At 46.3% G+C, this 17,865-nt stretch overlaps 1 protein-coding gene across 2 annotated transcripts in view; it reads left to right on the plus strand.

Moving 5' to 3' along the window:
- Positions 1–903: 903 nt before the first annotated feature.
- Reep1 (receptor accessory protein 1) overlaps positions 904–17,865 on the plus strand; it is a 101,792-nt gene continuing 84,830 nt past the window's right edge. For both annotated transcript variants that reach the window (XM_040737809.1, XM_040737810.1), the window contains exon 1: positions 904–1,064. In XM_040737809.1, coding sequence (XP_040593743.1) covers positions 1,033–1,064 — 32 coding nt within the window. In that variant the 5' untranslated portion in view covers positions 904–1,032. The remainder of the gene's footprint in view (positions 1,065–17,865) is intronic.

Here is a 17,865-nt window from a genome sequence, read left to right on the forward strand (position 1 = left end):
AAAAAAACAAAACAAAAAAATAAGTCCTATATGATGCAATAATTTTTGAATGCATTAAAGTGTTTATATGGAATGGATGCAGTTTCCATTTTGCCTAAGATGCCACATGGCTCTGCAAGTGCTGCTGGGCCATGATGTATGCAATGTTCAGCTCTGATACCCCATCAGTCGAGGCTTGACGATAAATCAAACCAAGACAAGTGTATGTATGAACACAGAAAAGTCCAGAGTGCGGGTCTGTAAGGTGCTTTCTGCAATGCATAACGCCTCAAGTTTGATCCTGGGACCCACATACAACTGACTCCTGCATATTGTCCTTTGAACCCCCTCTCCCTGCCAGGTGTGTGGTGGTGCATGCGTGTATACATACACACAAAGTAAGTGAGAGAGACACCAAGGTATCTGCAGTAAAAAGAACTAAAGGGACAAGAGGTGAATGATTGCAGGCAAGGTATACAGATCGTGTAGGGACACTAGAGCTGTCAGTAGACAGACACTTGCTGAGATGCTGTAATGATGACTTAAGGGGTGCCAATTGAAGATGTCAGATTTCTCCTGAGGCTAGGGCATGACCTAAGTGAAGAATGACAGAATCTTGTCCAGACAGGTGTGGGCAAGGTTTCAAAGTCCAGAACTGGACCTCAGTTTCCCTACCATAATACTGAGGGTGGGGCAGCCCTCCCCGTGTGTTCCGAGGCCCAATCCACTGGGCCCCCGCAAGGCGAGGTTCCACGCCACAGCGGGTGGAGGAGGACCCGCCCTGGCTGCAGCCTTAGGGCTGGGACGATCGGAACAGGGGCGGGTCGCACGGGTGCCCTCACCGCTAGCCGCCCAATCGCCGCGGGCCCGCGGAGCCCCGGGGGGCTGGGGCAGCGGGCGGAACGTGGCGCGGCTGCGCCGATGCGCGAGCGCGGGGCCGGGCCGGCGGGCGCGTTCAGTCTGGCGGCGGCGGCGGTGCGCAGACAGACAGACGTGTCGGGAGCGCAGCACTGCCCGCAACTCAGCAGCTCGGGCCGCGCCCGCCCACCCGCCATGGTGTCGTGGATCATCTCCAGGCTGGTGGTGTAAGTGGCCTCTTTTCCTGCGTCCTTTCTTCCCTTTCCTCCAGGTCTCCAGGTCCCTTAGGGCCACGCGCCCCTGCGAGCCACCAGCCCCGGGTAGCTAGAGCTATTAATACCCGGCGGTCGCTAAATTTAGCGGGTACAGTAGCTGCCTGGGGACGCGGGGAGCACGAGAAGGCGTAGGACGCGCGGCGCTACTGGCCCATGGGTGGCTGCGGGTTCAGGCGGCGCCTTGCAGGGGGACCCGAGCGTGGGTCCCCGCACGCTGGTGGAGTCGCCCGGGTTGGTTGATGGGTCTCGCCTTGCTTCTGTTGCTTTGTTCCAGTACGGGTGGGGCTGATTTGCAAAGACCAGTAGTGGGTGCCCCGCGCGTCTCCTTTGGGAGAAATGCCCTGGGCTCGCCTGCCGCCGCGCTTTGTCAGGTGAAAATGACAGGCAGACAAGCGACAGGAGCTGCCTGGAGGGGTCATCGCGGAGACGGAGACCAGTAGCCAGATTTGGAAGTGAGGCATTCAATAGAGTGGGAAAATACTCCTTTTTAGGTTTCTCAAATAGGCAGAGGCAAAGGCAGGTGGCAAACAGACTAGAATGCATCTTGGAGTCGATGTCTTCGTCTCTCTTGTCCGCTCTCCTCTGCAGGGGTTTAAGAGACAGGGGCAGGCACCTCTAGGAATGCACAGGAAATTTCCAAGTGGCAGCATCCCACTACCCCACCACCACCATCAAAGGGCGGTGGCAGAGACACCTCCCAGACGGTGCTGGAGAGCAGAGTCATCTGGGGTGAGGCCTGTATGAAGTCCTTGGGGATGTGTGATGGGGACTTTTGTTTTGGTTTGGTTTCTCTCCTCCCACCTTTCCTACCTGGATCAGGACGATTGATTTACCACTTGCTCAGGGACCTGGTACTGAAATGGGTCTGGGGAGGCCTGGGTGAGGAGGACCACGTGCCCAACATTTCTTTGTCTAAGAGAGAGACTATTAACTCTCTTTGACAGTGCAGTGCCACATCCCAAATCTTGGCACATCTCTCCTCTTGGCTTCTTGACTGATTTTCAAGGCCGTCTAGCGCAGCTTTCTTTAAAGTCCTAGCCATTGTCTTCCAGCCACCATTCTGCCCTTTCCTCCCAAGTCCAGTGAGTTACCTCACAAAGGTCTCGCCAACAGCTGCTGCCAACTGCTGGGGGTTTTCTCTGTTCCTTCAGGTGGCACGTAAAATATTTCAATTTCTGGGCATGACTGGCATCAATAATACAGAGAAGCCACTGGCACGCCTTGCCACGCCTCATGCCCGACTAAAGCTTGTCTTGCCTTCGCTGGCATTTTTCTTTCCTGAAGTCCTGTGATCTTTGCATTTGCTGTTGGCCTCTGGAGGACCTGTGGATGGAGCTTGGGAGCTCACTTGCTTGCCTGGTGGGCTTCCTCTGTAGGTCCTCAGCTGGGATCACGAAACGTCCTGGTTTCTTAGCATCCCACACAGAGGAGGCAACTGAGCCAAAATGGGGAAGTGTAGAAAGGATGTGCAGTGTTAGGAGGGATTGCGGCAACGCCTTGTTACCTTCTGAGACAACCGCATCCTGAAGAGCCGAGATGCCCGACTTAAATGACCGTGAGAATTGCCCCTCAGGTCTACAGCTACCCCTTGCACCCAAGATTGGTGGGATTTGGAGCAACTTGAAAAGGTCAAGGGCACTTCCAACCCTGTCCCTAATTCGAGATACAGAATCAACATGCATTATTAACACCCATTTTAATCAACAATTCCTGGTTTGAATTAACAACCCATTGTGAAATATTAGCTAATGTAAATAAACTGAAAATCAGCCACATCTTTGCCTCAGAAGGGAATCTCATGATAATTTAGAGGAGTTATAGTCTTTAAGAATATAACTTATTTTATATGTTTATACATATATTTGTATTTATGATTCAAGGAAATAATCCAGTTCAATATCTTACATAGATAGGTAAAGGGTGCGGAGCTGGGGGTAGGCCTGGGATATTGTGTTTGGAGTAAAGAAAATCCATGGTTCAAATCCAATTCTGCCTCTTGCCAGAAGATCCCAGTTCATAGCCCTGATTTCAACACATCACAGTTCCTAAGCCAATTAACTGCACAGTGCTGTTGCAGAGGTTTCAATAACACGTGACATGTGGATTCCCAAGCACCAAGGAGAACACTAAATCAATGGCGATTCCCTTCTGTCCTCAGGGTACACTGAAAAAGGATATAAGCACTCTGGAGGGAGCTGGGTTCCCATTGGCTTTGTGCTTTCATAGCCTGACCCCATATGGACATCTCCCCTTTATTTTATATATTGGGGTTCCAGGTAAAACAAAATTTGGATAATATTTGGGTTAATAGTAAAGTAATAGCTAATAAAAATCACCTATCCAGTCCTCTGCCCTCATCTATAGAACTGCAGAGGGAGAGCGCCTTGCCCAAGGTCAAAAGACCAGCTGAACAAAATGGATTCGGGATGTTTCGGTCTGATGGATCCATGGTCAAGGACCCCTGGTGGTTATACTGAGGCTATCTCTTTAAAGGCTCCCTGGTCTGAGCTTGTGCTACGATTTTGTTCATAAGTCCCATTTCCTTCCTGTGAATAGCCTTTTTAAAGTTTTGTCAGCCACATCAAAGAATATTTAGGGAAGACCTATCAGTGTGCTTGAGGATGGAGAGGGAGTGTCTTCCTGTCCTTATGGCCCCAATGGCTGATGCTGTTGATGTCCTCCCTTCTGCTGCTGGTCATGAGTATTATGAGGGCAGCAACTGTGACCTGTTTCCCTCTGCCGCCCCTGTGCCCTCCAAAGGCTGCAACAGCTTCTCATCCATTAAGTACCTGGCATCTAAGCCCAAACATTGATGTGTTGGAGGAGCCCAGAGGCTCCAGAGGCCCTGGATACAAGAAAGGAATCTAGTCAGTGTGTCCTCTGAGGATGGAAGTATCTGGGCACTGGGCAGACTTGTGCCCAGTGGGCAAAGCTCAGTGAGTGTACATCAGTTTGAGAACCTTCTCTCTGGCCACCTGTCCTCCTCCTAACTCCCTGGGCTCAACCAGGGGGAAATTAAGGAAGTGTAGTAGCAAGTGGACCTTGTTGGGTAATGCCTGCTTGGTATCTTCATGGGCACGGGGCTCATTCAGGATTTGCCTCCTCACTTTTTTTTAAAACAGAGTCTCGTGTGTCCAGGCTGGACTCAGACTCTCTGTGCATGCTAGGCAAGCACTTTACTGAGCCAGTCGGGAGCCCTTGTCTCTGAAGGCATGAACATGAATGAATTTCACGATGTGCAGGAGTAAGCGGATAGAGGGGAGCACAGAGGCTGCTCTGTGACTTGGGAGAATGTACCCCTTTGAAGTACCCTGAGAAGCAAGTCCTCATTGTCTCTGACAGAGTTTTGGCCAAGGTCCAGAGTTAGCAGAATGGACCCAGAGCCTCCCACCCAGGGTGTGGTTAGAAAACTGAACCCCCTTTTCACTATAGGGGAAAGGGAGGGTCTTCATCCAATGAAAATGTGTGAATATCTAATGGGTATACGGAAGAAAAGAGCTATTTCTATCTTGCACTGCTTTGAGGATCACTTATTTTCTCTGCTGTGCTGGGGATGGAACTCAGGGTTGTGTGTGCTGGCCAAGGGCTAGGCAAGGCTAGATGAGGACAGGCAAGGGCTGGACAAGGACTAGGCAAGGCTGAGCCAGGGCTATATATGTAAGGGTTGGCAAGGGCTAAGCAAGGGCCCTACCACTGGCTGGCTATACCTAAAGTCCTTTTGCATATTTTTTAATGTTAGTTTCTGCGGATTGGGACACAACTCATTTTTTAAAGAGACCTTACCTAGCATATACTAAGCTCTGCATCTCATAAACATGGTATGGAATCCTAATAATCCCAGTACTCAGAAGGTGAAGACAGGAGGGTTAGGAGTTCAAGGCTATCCTTATCAAGTTTAAGACCAGCCCAGGACACAGGAAACCCTGCCGCTAAACAAAACAAGGTTGCCAGTAAGATGGCTGACTCACTGAGTAACTAGGGGAGCTTTCCTGACAACTTGAATTTGATTCCCAGGACCCACATGGTAGTCGAAGGAGAGAGCCAGCTCCCTAAAGTTGTCTTCTGATCGTCACACATGAGCCATGACACAAGCATCCACACACTCCACAAAACAGAATCTGATTTAAAGGGGGAAGGGGCTAGTAAGGTGGCTCAGCAGGTAAAGGTATTGGTGCTAAGCCTAACCACCTGAGTTTGATCCCTGGGACCTACATGGTGGACTGACCCCTGCAGGTTGTCCTCCTACCTTAATGTGGCAGACGTGTGCATAAGATGTGGTGAAACCCTTAAAATTAAAACAAGTTAAAAACATTGGTACAAAGTGATGCTGCAGCCTGGATCCGAGGAGTAGGATTTGGAACATGAAAGCACTCATTCTGGGTCAGGGATGTAGAGAGGGATCTGGAAGGGATGCCTGTGGGCTGTCCTCAAGCTGTTCCCCCACTGTTGCAAAACAAATGGAAGGAGGAGACAGAATCCTAAAACCGAAGTTTGTCTTTCTTTGGGGGCTTGCTCTTAAAAATCTGGAATGCAGAAAAACAACCCAGCTAATAGAGGCTTCATGCTCATTGAGATTGTATTTCCTGGCGCAGCTGTGTGGGACATTGTGAAAACTGTGGGGAATGTTCAGTCGAATTGAGAGAGGAAAGATGGTGGCTTGGAAGAGAGCATCCACACTGATGTTTCCCACTGCTAGAGGCCACAGATGAAATGGCCAGTGTCACCTGAGAGGTCCTGATGACTCCAAGGCCCTTTCTTTCCCCACCTGGCTCCGAGTGCTGCAGTTAGTAAGCATAAGAATCCTCCAGGAGCCAGGCATTGGTGGCGCATGCCCTTAATCCCAGCACTCGGGAGTTCGAGGCCAGCCTGGTCTACAGAGCGAGTTCCAGGACAGCCTCCAAAACAATACAGAGAAACCTTGTTTCGAAAAACCAAAGGGAAAAAAAAAAAAAAAAAAGAATCCTCCAGTAAGTGGAAATACCAGCTTAGGTGTGGAACAGCTCCTTATTTACTAATCCTGCCTGCATGCTGGGAAGGGACACTCAGGACCTTCTACCATGTATCACTGGTGTTAACTGGCAAGTGAGGGTCTCCGTGCTTATGACCAGAGTCAGCCTCTCCTTTCTGAAAAGAGCTATCTTTGGAGAAGGGACTGTTTGATGACAGAAGAGCTATGAAAAACAAAAGGAGGAAAAGGCTCTGTCTTAGTTTCTCTGTATAACAGCTCTGCACGTGCTGGAATTCATTTTGTAGACCAGGCTGGCTTTCAACTTGCAGAGATCCTCCTGCCTCTGCCTCCTGAGCCCTGGGATTAAAGGTGTGTGTGCAACACCACTGCCTGGCTCTAGTTTGCTTTCTATTGCTGTAATAAAACACTTAACAAAAGCAGCCTGGTGTGGGGGCAGTGTGTTTTATCTTACCATTGCAGATAACAGTTCCTCACTGAGGGAAGTCACAGCAGGAACTCAAGGCAGAAACCTGGAGGCAGAAATTGAAGCCACGCAGAGTGGTGCTGACTGGCTTGATTATTTTCTTTTCCTTTTTGACTTGCCCAAAGGCTTTCTAAGATAATCCAGGACCACTTGCCCAGGGGTGGCACTGCCCACACTGGGCGGGGCTCTCCCATGTTAATCGTGAATCAAGAAAATGGCCCCATAGACTTGCCTATAGACAATCTGATGAAGGCATTTCCTCAACTGAGACTCCTTCTCAGGTGTCTCTAGTTTGTGTCAAGTTGACTGAAACTAACTGGCACAGGCTCAAATGCAAGCCAAATGAGCCCGTGCAGAGCACATCCTTGATGGTGAACTGCCAAAGGTACTGTATGTTATGGCTACTTCCCTGCCAAGTTCTCCTTCCTACACACACACACACACACACACACACACACACACACACACACACACACCAGTACAAATGGCAGAGTCACTAGATAGCTGAAGAATATTTTCCTCTTACTACTGGCCTGGAGAATGCCCCAAAGGATTGGAAGATTAATATTTACCCAATTAGTATATGTTCTGAGCTCGGCGACCTCATCTGCCATCACACAGGACATACACCACTGTCCTTTCGGGGTGTTTTAGTTCTCATCGAAGCACTATTCTAGGAATATAGGGGGAAAGGAAATGTATTTTTTTCCATTTTTTTCAGTGCTAGTGATTGAACCTAGAGCCATTCAGCTATACCCCCAGCTCCAGAAGAAATCGTGACACCTCTTGTTACAGCCCTTCAAGCACGGGCATAGGTGCCTAGACCACACATTGCAGTTATCTCTTATGATCCCTGTGAGGCTGCCCGGAATACTGCCCGTAGGAAAAGCATGCAGTGGTCCCCGTTCAGTGGGAAGGAGTCCAGTCCCTTCAGTGGTTCCTGCAGAGAAGATGGAACTAGGTTCTCCAGGTTTGATCACCAGTTCTGTCCCATCTTTACTAGGTTTGTGAGTGGAAACATCCGTTTCCTGAGTTAAACTAGCCTCCCAGCATCTGTCTATCTTCCCACAGCGACAGTGCCTGTCCCTCCCTGCACTGCACACCAAGGCCAGTTTAAGGCCAGACAGCCTTCCGGTGCCAGCACCAGGAGCTGTCCAGCCTAAAGGCTCCATGTGGCTGTCACTTTCCTCTTACAACCATCATGCATAATTTCCATTTTTTCATACATTTTATGTCAGTTTTAAGATAGTGTTTCATGTAGCCTAGGCTGGCCTGAAACTCTGTAGCAGAGGGTGGATTATCTTGACCTTCCAAGCCCCCTGCCGTACCTAGGTACTAAGATCTGAAGTTCCAATCTCTTGAAACCAAAAGAACATCCCCAGTGCCTCTACCGGTCACAGTTCAGTTACATTTTACCATAGGCATTCTCCTTTGTCCTAATTCTGTTTAGTTAGTTGGAAGGGTTTATTTAATTAAAGAAAATTGAGCGTAAGGGTGTTTTGTCTGCCTGTATGTCTGTGCACCATGTGCATGTCTGGTAACCTTGGATCCCCTGGGGCTGAGATTATAGATAGTTGTGAACTGCTGGAAATGGAACTCCGGTCCTCTGGAAGAGCAAGGAGTGATCTTAACCACTGAGCCATCTCTCCAATTCCAGTTCAGATTGGCCTTGAACTGCGGATGTAGTCTAGGTTGGCTCCCAATTTATAATCCTCCTACCTCTGCCTCCCCACCAAGCCCATGCATACTCCTGGGTACCCTTTTATATACATATTTTTTAACCTCCTTGTGTACCAAGTTTCCCTCCACTAAACTTGAAGTAAAGGCAAATAATTTAGGTCTAGATGCTTTGGGAGGGGCTTTCTTTTACCTCTCTAAATTAGAATTGTTTTTCTCACTCCCCTTTCACTTACTTTTCTTTGTTCTGTTTTAAGATAAAAAGTCAGTTGTTAAGTTTAAAAAGAGCTTGAGGACAATAAGGAGTAGACGCCAGCATAGGGCAGTTGTGTCCATTCTTCATGTGTAGCTCTAACTTCTTCCTCATTGTATTAGTTATATTCCTTACTGTTGTGACCGATTATTTGACCAGAAGCAACTGAAGAGAAGGTGGATTTATTTGGCACCCAGTTTGAGGAGAGTACAGGCCATCGTGGTGGAGCCGGAAGTGGCTGGTTACATTGTTTCCACAGTCAGGAAGCAGAGAGAACAGGAAGTGGGGCTGGGCTATGAAATCTCACAGCCGGTTCCCAGTGACTTACTTCCTCTCTCTCAAAGCTCCACCTCCCTAAAGGTTCTTCCATCTTCCAAAATAGCACCACTAGCTTGCAAACCAAGTATTCAAACATATTGGCTTATAGTGGACATTTTAGAGTCAAACCATAATATCCATGAAACTTGCCTTGGTCCTCTGACTGAATCAAGATGTCCTCTGGGTTCCCAGGGTAGAACAGTCATTGTATCATCTGACACAGTGGTTTGTGCATTTACTGCTCCTTGAAGACGGTATCTGTTTCTGTGTTTCCCTTGTGTCTCTGTTTGCAGTGGGTGCCTATTAAGCTTATGTTGCATTGTGGATGGGTTAGGACTTCTTTGCTCAGACACTGGCCTGAACCCCAGCAGCATGGACATCTGGAGTATGTGGGAATACAGAATTCAGGGCTTCACCCAAGACTTAATGAATCTGCATTTTAACAAAGTCCCCACACAGCTTGAGAAGTGCCAACTCAGGACCCTATGCAATAAAAAGGGACAGATAGTCTCAGGCACCTGTTTTGACTGGAGAGCTGGGATTTAGTTTCCTCATCTCTTCAGGGAGGACTAATTCTAAGAGGTCCTACTCTAACTTCTTATGTGTTTCAAATGATATAATTGGATTCCATTAACTTAGTGCTCAGAGCCTAGAGCAGTGGTTCCCAACATTCCTCATGTTGCAGTGACCCTAACCATAAAATTATTTTCATTGCTACTTCATAACTGTAATTTTTCTACTGTGATGAATCGTAATGTAAGTATCTATTTTCCAATGGTCTTAGGTGTCCCCTGTGAAAGTTCATGACCCACAGGTTGAGAACTGCTGGCCTAGAGTCTTTCAAAGATAGATGGACTGACTAATCATAATAAAAGTGTGCTTTGTCACCACTGAGGGTTAAATGGCAAGACAGTGCCTGACATACAGACTATCAGGCTGGGCGAGTTACATACACCACTCAGAGGAGAATGGATGCTACCTGCCTAGAGAAGGAAACTGGTAAGGCATGACTCATGGGTACTGGAGTAGATTTCTAATAGCACACTAGGACTTGTTCTCATGAGCATATGAAATGTACAACCACCAGTCCATGTGTCTTGCCTGAGAAGGTTGCAAAATCCAATGACATCTGAACACACTCCAGGCCCCATGTGCTGTGTAATCCTCTTAGCTCTACCTCAAAACACTCCCCTATCCAACCATGACTCCAACCTCTATGTTAACACCCTGCTTCTTACTGTTGTTTGGGCCATTGGATGTGGCTCACTGGCAAAGTATCTGCCTAATGTGCACAATGACCAGGGTTTGATCTCCAGAACCATCGAGCAAAACAAATAAACAGAAATAGTTCAGGAGAACTTGCCAAAACCTTTTCACTTCAATTACTGTCCTTCTGATGGTTGATTTAAAGCATTCATGGATGGAGCCGTGCATAGTGGCACACACCTTTAATACCAGTACTTGAGAGTCGGGGGTGGTGGTGGGTGGGAATGTGGGTGTGGGGGTGGGTCTCTGTACATTCAAGGCCAGCCTGGCCTACATATCAAGCTGCAAGACAACCTAAATAGTGAGACTTGACCTAAAATGGAAGGTTTGATTCCTGTTTCTGGAAATACTGAAAGAAAATTTAAAAAAACACCTGAAAATTTTTCCTTAATTAGAAAATTAAAAGAAACCTAAGTCAGGCAGGGTCATTCACAACTGTAACCTTAGCACTCAGGAGGCCAAGGCAGGAGAATTTCCACATGTCTGAAGCCAGATTGAGCTATATAGTAAATCCAAGTAAGTCTGGGCTCAGAGTGGTTCAGAAACCAAAATCACAAATGAAACATCTAAAAATATGAGATAAATGCAGCAGCATACCTCTTCAAAGGTCTAGCTAAGTTTTTACATACAAAGGGAAAGACGCCAGCCATATCGGGCAGTTGAGACACTTGAATTCAAGCCAGTTTTCATTCACTAGCTATGTGACCCCATTAATTTCTCAAATATGGAATCATAATCCATTCATCTTTATATCTGAGGTATCCAGAATAGGGCCTAGCACCAAGGAAATGATCGATAATGGACACTGAATTGATTAATAAGTGATGAATTAATGAATCAGTATTGAGAAAGGATGGGGGCCCTCACTATTTGCTATAGTTTGGTTCTTTGATGTCCCCAACAGCCCATGTATTGAAAGCCAGGTTTGTGCCCAGTGCCTGAGAAGGCCAGAAGAGCATGTCAGGTCCCTTGGTGCTTAGGGACCGAACCTAGGTAACTTCACAGACCAGCAAGTATTCTTAACCACTAAGTCATTTATCCAGCCTTAGCCCCTTGTTTCTTGAGATAGGACTTTTCACTGGCCCAGAATTTAAAGCAAGCTAGCCTGAGTGTGTGTGTGTGTGTGTGTGTGTGTGTGTGTGTGTGTGTGTGTGTGTGTGTAGTGCATGAATTCCCATGGAGGCCAAAAGAGGGCAGACATTGGATTTCCTGGATCTTGAGTTACATGAGGTTGTGAGCCATATGACATGGATGCTGGAGACTACAATCTGGTCCTTGGCATAAACTCATAATCTCTGAGCCATCTCTCCAGACCCTATTAGTTCATCTTTAATGACTTTCAATAACGTTTTATATTTTATTTTATAGTAGTTCTAACTGGCCTGGAACTTACCTTGTAATCCAAGTTGGTATTGAACTTATGGAGATACTCCTGCCTCAGCTTCCTTCCTGAGTGCTGGGATTATAGGTGTGACTCACCATGCCTGGATAATTTCACAATTTTTGCTGTAAGGTTATAGCATAAATAATAAAAACCCAGAGACATATTGGAGTTCAAGTCGAAGATCAGAGAAGCAAAGTAGCCAAGCCACCAGAGATCTCTTATGTCTACCAAGGCTGGGGAGATTCTGTCCTCAATGAGGCTGGAGACTAATTGCCCTGACTCTGAATACTGAATGTTGCATGAGACCCTGGGTTCCTTCTTATGTACATCTCTAGTGCTGGAATTAAAGGCATGAGATCCGTCTCTCTTTCTCAGGTAGCCCTGGGTGGCCTTGAACTCACAGAGATCCATCACCTCTGTCTCCTGAGTACTAGGATTAAAGGTGTGTGCCACCACTGCCCAGCTTCTATGGCTGACTCGTGTGGCTGGCTTTGCATTTTGATTTCCAGCGGCTTTATTAGATCATAAATGACATATCACCACACAAGGCATTTGTTTGGTTTACTTTCAGTGTTTGGTACTTGCCAGTGCCGGTATTGAGCGTCTTAGTGAAGTTGTTATTTTCCAACTGTTTCGTAGGGGATACAGCTTTGCTAAATGTTAGCTTCTTGAGGGTTCTCACGCAGTCGTGCCTTCTGAGGCCAGTGCAATGCCTGTCTTTCCAGTCACGACTTCCTCCCCTCTCCTCAGCATTGGCAGGTCCCCCAGTGCGTGAGACTAAAAGTGGGGAGGGCGGACACACGTGTTTTGTCCCTGATTTTAAAGAGCTGTTTCTGGGCTTCCCCGTGCTGTTCTTGTTGCAGGCTTTTCTAAAATGACCACTTTAAAACAGCAAAAAATAATGAGTGTGTTCAGCAGCTCACCAGATATGGCTGAGGTGACTCACATGCAGAAATTTATCTATAGTGCAGCTAGTAAGGGAACATGCTAGAAGAAAATAAGGCGTTTGGGAGGCAGAGTAAGAACATTCATCATGTATCTAATGAGAATGCCAGAGGGGACACAGGGGTTGGCTACAGAGGCAGCATTGGCAATTACCAATACATTTACGAGATGACTGAAAGGAACGAAGTCCTAAAATAATATTGCCCTAAGAAAAAAGAGGAACTTCATATCTTTAAAGATGTTGAGTCAAGCCAGAGTGGCTCATGCCTGTAATTTCAGCACTCAGGAAAGTGAGGCGAGAGCATGGTAATGAGTTCAAGACTAGCCTTGACTGCAAAGTAAGTTCCAGGACAGCCTGGGCTAAAGAGTGAGACCTTATCAGAAATGAAGAAAGGAAGGAAGGAAGGAAGGAAGAAAGGAAGGAAGGAGAAAAGAAAAATCAGAGGAGGAAAGAAGGAATTAACAGTTTAAAATCTCCTCATAGAAAAAAGCATGTAGACCTAATGGCTTTATTGGCAGGTTCTGTCTATGAGTCCAGAAAGACACCCAGTCTTACACAAATGACTCAGGTTTACCCAGGAAGGCTTGATAATAAAATTAATGTGTACACTTTGCCACTTAGCAATCTAAGGACAGACTCACTAGAGGCACTAAATAAAATATAATCACTCGTGCTGTTCATTGTTAGCAAATTATCATTTAAAAATTTAAGTTACATTTATTTATTTGTGTATACATGTATGTGGAGGTTGGAAGACAGCTTCCAAGAGTCGGTTCTTTCCTTCCACCAGGGACTGAAGACAGGTCATCAGGTGTGGGGGCAAGTACCTTTATCTGCTGAGTCACTTCAACAGCCCGTATTGTTGAGCTTTGTCCTCTCTCTCTCTCTCTCTCTCTCTCTCTCTCTCTCTCTCTCTCTCTCTCTCTCTCTCTCTCTATTTCTCTCTCTCTCTCTAGATAAAGTCTTACTGTATATCCCAGGCTGCTGTGGAACTCACTACGGAGCCCAGGCTAACCTTGGATTTGTCGTTTTCTTTCCCCTACCTCCTAAATGCTATTTTTGGTGTAATTTTTACATTTCATTATATATTAGAAATCCTATTTTGTTCTTCTGCAACAAACTTGGCTATGTATAATAGCTCTTCCTTATACACATTTTAAACTAATTTTTATTCCTTTAAATATGTTTGTTGTATTTATTTTATACTCTGAATTTGACAGCTCTAGTATCTAAAACTTTTTTTTGAGACAGGAATTCAGTGTAGCCAAGGCTGGCTTGGAACTCACCAGCTGGCACCAAACTCATGTCAGTACTCCTGCCTCAGCCTCCTGAGTATTAGGCTTATAGGCGTGCCCCATCATGCTTGACTCCAATATTTAAAAAATTTTAAAAATTACTTTATCTTTGGGGCATTAGGGGGAGCATGGCACCCATGTGGAAGTCAGAAGAGAACTTTTTGTTTGTTTGTTTTGAGACAGGGTTTCTCTGTGTAGCTTTGGAGGCTGTCCTGGAACTCGCTCTGTAGACCAGGCTGGCCTCGAACTCACAGAGGTACGCCTGCCTCTACCTCCCAGACGCTGGGATTTAAGGCATGTGCCACCAATGCCTGACCAGAAGAGAACTTTCAGGAGTCAGTTCTTCCATGCCATCATGAGGGTTCTGAGCATCAGACTTGGGTCAGCATCTCACCAGCCCCCTTTACGCTACCCTTGAATAGTTTCCTTGATTTTTGTTTCATTGTCTCTGAACCAAAGTGCATTGTTTGTATGTTAGTTTGTTGCTTTAGTTACTGGGTTTATATGACTTAGGACTTTATCTGTAGTAAATTTTGGAGGCTGAGGTTAGAGGTGAACTCTGCCAGAGTTTGTGTTCTATGTCCAGGAACTCTTCTAATATTGGACAACTAGAAAGTAAATTCTTGAGTGATAAGCTCCCTCCCTCCCAACCCCCTCGCAAGAACCTCAAACTATCTAACACAAACTTCAGTGTCACATGTGGGAAGTATCCCTTCTAATTGTTGTACAGGGGAGTCTAAGAGACACCCAAAGCAAGGGAGTTGTCATTGAGCTTGGTTGCCCCCTAAAGCTTCAAGGCGAGACGTTATTGTCAAAGATGCCTCGCATTAGAGACACAGGTCTTGGAGGAATCAAGCTGGAATTGACTTGGAAGTCTTCTCCCTGAGGACTGGCTCTCGTGGTATCAGAAGGTACCATGCCAGCTGCCGAGGGAAAGGGGCAATCAGTAGTCCTCCCCAACTATAAAACAATGACTGGATTGGCAAGGGAACCATGATGGTGCAATAGTAGCTCTTTTATGTTGGGCATTACCAACAATTGTCTAATTGGACTTCAGGCCTTCTCAACAGAATGGAATTCAGGCCTGACTTTTTCTTTCCCACCTGGCTAACATTAATTTGGGCTGCAAGCTTTAATGAGAGTAGGCTGGGGGTTATACTCTCAGGGAAAACATGATTTTATGATTTTCTTTTCACCTAGTGTCACTGCTAAAGACTGTGCCTTCATGCAAAGAGGGATGTTTTTCCCTAGGTCACCCTTTTGCTGGTAATGGAGTTCTTCATACGTTTTTATTACATTTTTACTTATTTATTTATTTTAGAGCATGTATGCGTGCACATGGAGGTCAATTCTTGACTTCCACCATGTGGGTTCTGGGAATTGATCTTAAATAGATTGTCAGCAGGCTCCTTTACCAGCTGAGCCGTCCTGATGTCGTCGATTGTGGAGTTCTTTGGAGTCAGTATTAGTTCTGTGAGGCTGCTATAACAATGTACCATGAGCTAGGTGACTTAAAATGAGAGATCTCACAGCTCTGAGATCCAGAAACCTGAAGCTTGTTCAGGTGGGACCACATTGGTGCTGGGAAGCTTGGGAGAGGGGACCCTGCCCCTGCAGGATTGTAACATTTGCCTTTTTTTCCCTGCTGTCATCTGACCTTCTCCTTACATGTCTGCCTCCTACCTTCTTGGAAGGACACCAGTCATACTGGATTAGAACCCTGGGTAATGGCATTGCCTTCACCCTGTTTCCAACTAAGGTTACATTCAAAAGTGCTGGGAGTCAGGACTTTAGCATATCTTCTGGAGGGACAAAAACTAATGCATGGCAGATGAGAGAGAGAGAGAGAGAGAGAGAGAGAGAGAGAGAGAGAGAGAGAGAGAGAGACAGAGAGAGAGACAGAGAGACAGAGAGACAGAGAGACAGAGAGACAGAGACAGAGAGAGATCCAAAGCCAGTACTACTCAAAGTGTGTGTTCTGGGGATCCATATCACCTTACCTGGGAATTTATCAGAACTTTCAATTCTCAGCACACTGCCCTCAGAATACTGAATGAAAATGCCTGAGGGTGGAGCTCAGGGATCTGCATGCTAATAAACACACGGTCTGAAACCATCACCCTTTGCTTTAGAGCACATCAGCTGTACTCGCCACACATGAAGGCTGGTACTGTGAAGTCCAGCTCTTGAGAAAGTACTTTACTTTTCTGGGGCTCCGCCTTGACTTGGCTTTGATCTACAAGGTAGCTCTACATTAGCATGCTTGCTTAGTAAATTGTTTATACTGATTACATCTTCAAATCAGAAAAATCTTTGACACTCAGAAAAATGTCAGAGAAGCGGTATAATGAACAGTGTATTATTTTTATCTCAGCGGCGCTATTACTTCCTGCATAATTATACATGTTATCCCTGGCTGCATCATCTGGAAGTATGTGCAGCCATCCCATGGTTACCAGTACTTTGGTGTGTCATTCAAGGACGGGATTGTTCTCCCATGTCAGCAGCACATAGATTTGTTCATCTTGGGCTTCTTTATACTTGAGAGAGAGAGAGAGAGAGAGAGAGAGAGAGAGAGAGAGAGAGAGAGAGAGAGAGAGAAAAAGAAAGGTTGAAGGTTCCTTCTCTCCCAAAAGTTTTGCTTACATAGCTATATCTCTCAGTATTTACCATATAAAAATGAAAATTGAGGCATTTTGAAGTAGGTATTTATGTTTGGATTTTTGAGACAAGGTATCATTTGGCCTCGGCTGCCTTGCACCTGCTATGTAGCTAAAGATGTGTTTTAACTCCCCATCCTCTGCCTCTACTGCTTAAGTGGTGGGATTACATGTGTGCCCCACCAAGCTTCCTTTTAAGCATGTGTTTATAGACTAATTTTAAATGACAGTAAAGAGCCAGTGAGGTGGCTCAGCAGGTAGAGGCAGTGGCTGTCAAGCTGGCTACCTGAGTGATTCCCAGGGAGCCACATGGTGGAGGGAGAAAACTGACTCCTGGTAGCTGTCCTCTGACCTCACACGGGTATCGTGGCAAACACTAGCACACACCTAAACACACACTCACACAGAGGGAGGGGGAGAGAGAAGAAAAAAGAATAAATACATTTTAATTTTAAAAAACCACAGTTACCACAACAAAATGTCAAGAAGAGGACATGGTGCCTTTCTTCAGGCCTCTGTCATAACAAGGTCAATTACATTGGTTTCAGAAACTGTGATGTGTTTTGTTATTCAGCATGAAAAATGAAGTGCATGAATATTGCATCTAATCTCATCAGATAAATCCTTCAGGGATGGAGAGGTGGCCCAGCAGTAAGACGCTGACTGAGTAAGCATGAGAGGACCTCAATACTATTCACAGCATCCATGTTGCGTCTTACCTCAGCACTGAGAAGGCAGAGATCCTAAGGCTTGCTAGACAGCCAATCTGACTAAATGATGAGCTAGTTTGTCTCAGAAAACAAGGTGGAGGGGTTGGCAAGATAGCCTGACCTGAGTTCAATCCCTGAAACTCACATGGTGGACTCTTCAAAGTTGTCATTGACCTACACACATATGCTATGTCACTGTGAGTGTGTGAGCACGCGTGCATGTGTGCATGCATGTGCGTGCAGGCCATGCACATGCACACAAATAAAATGAGTTTTCTTTTTTGGGGGGAGGGGTTGGTGCTGGACATTCACCTCAGAGCCCTGCGTGTGCTGGGCGAGCACTCTCCTCGGAGCTGCATCTTCATCCCTAAGCCTAAGCAGTCGCTCAAAGATTTTCTGTAGTTGTTTCCCATGCTAGAGTAAGTCAGGGTCTCTTGTCTGATGCCGCAGGAAACCATGGTCCCTTCTCTATCCTGTCTCTTTAAGGTCTGAAGATACCACTTTTATTTTAAAGTATGACATGCTGGCTCAAAGACATCTCGAACAACACTGGCTTCCGGGGAGTCTTGATCCAGCAGCTTAGCACTGTACCAAATCAGCAGGTTCTGTTCTCTCTTCTACAGCCCTTGGTGGCTCCTATATTGATATGACATCACTCCCGGCAGCCCATGGCTTTGCATTCACCTGTATCTAGCAGGGATCTGAGATGCTTCTGTAGAAGCCCCCTAAAGAGCATCTTCTTCTAGTTTGGTCACAAGCCTGTCATTCTACCGGCCCTATGGCCAAGAAATGGTATATGCCAAGTTCCTTAA

This window comes from Mesocricetus auratus, unplaced genomic scaffold (genome assembly GCF_017639785.1).
Source record: "Mesocricetus auratus isolate SY011 unplaced genomic scaffold, BCM_Maur_2.0 Super-Scaffold_100676, whole genome shotgun sequence".
In the NCBI taxonomy this organism is placed as follows: domain Eukaryota; kingdom Metazoa; phylum Chordata; class Mammalia; order Rodentia; family Cricetidae; genus Mesocricetus; species Mesocricetus auratus.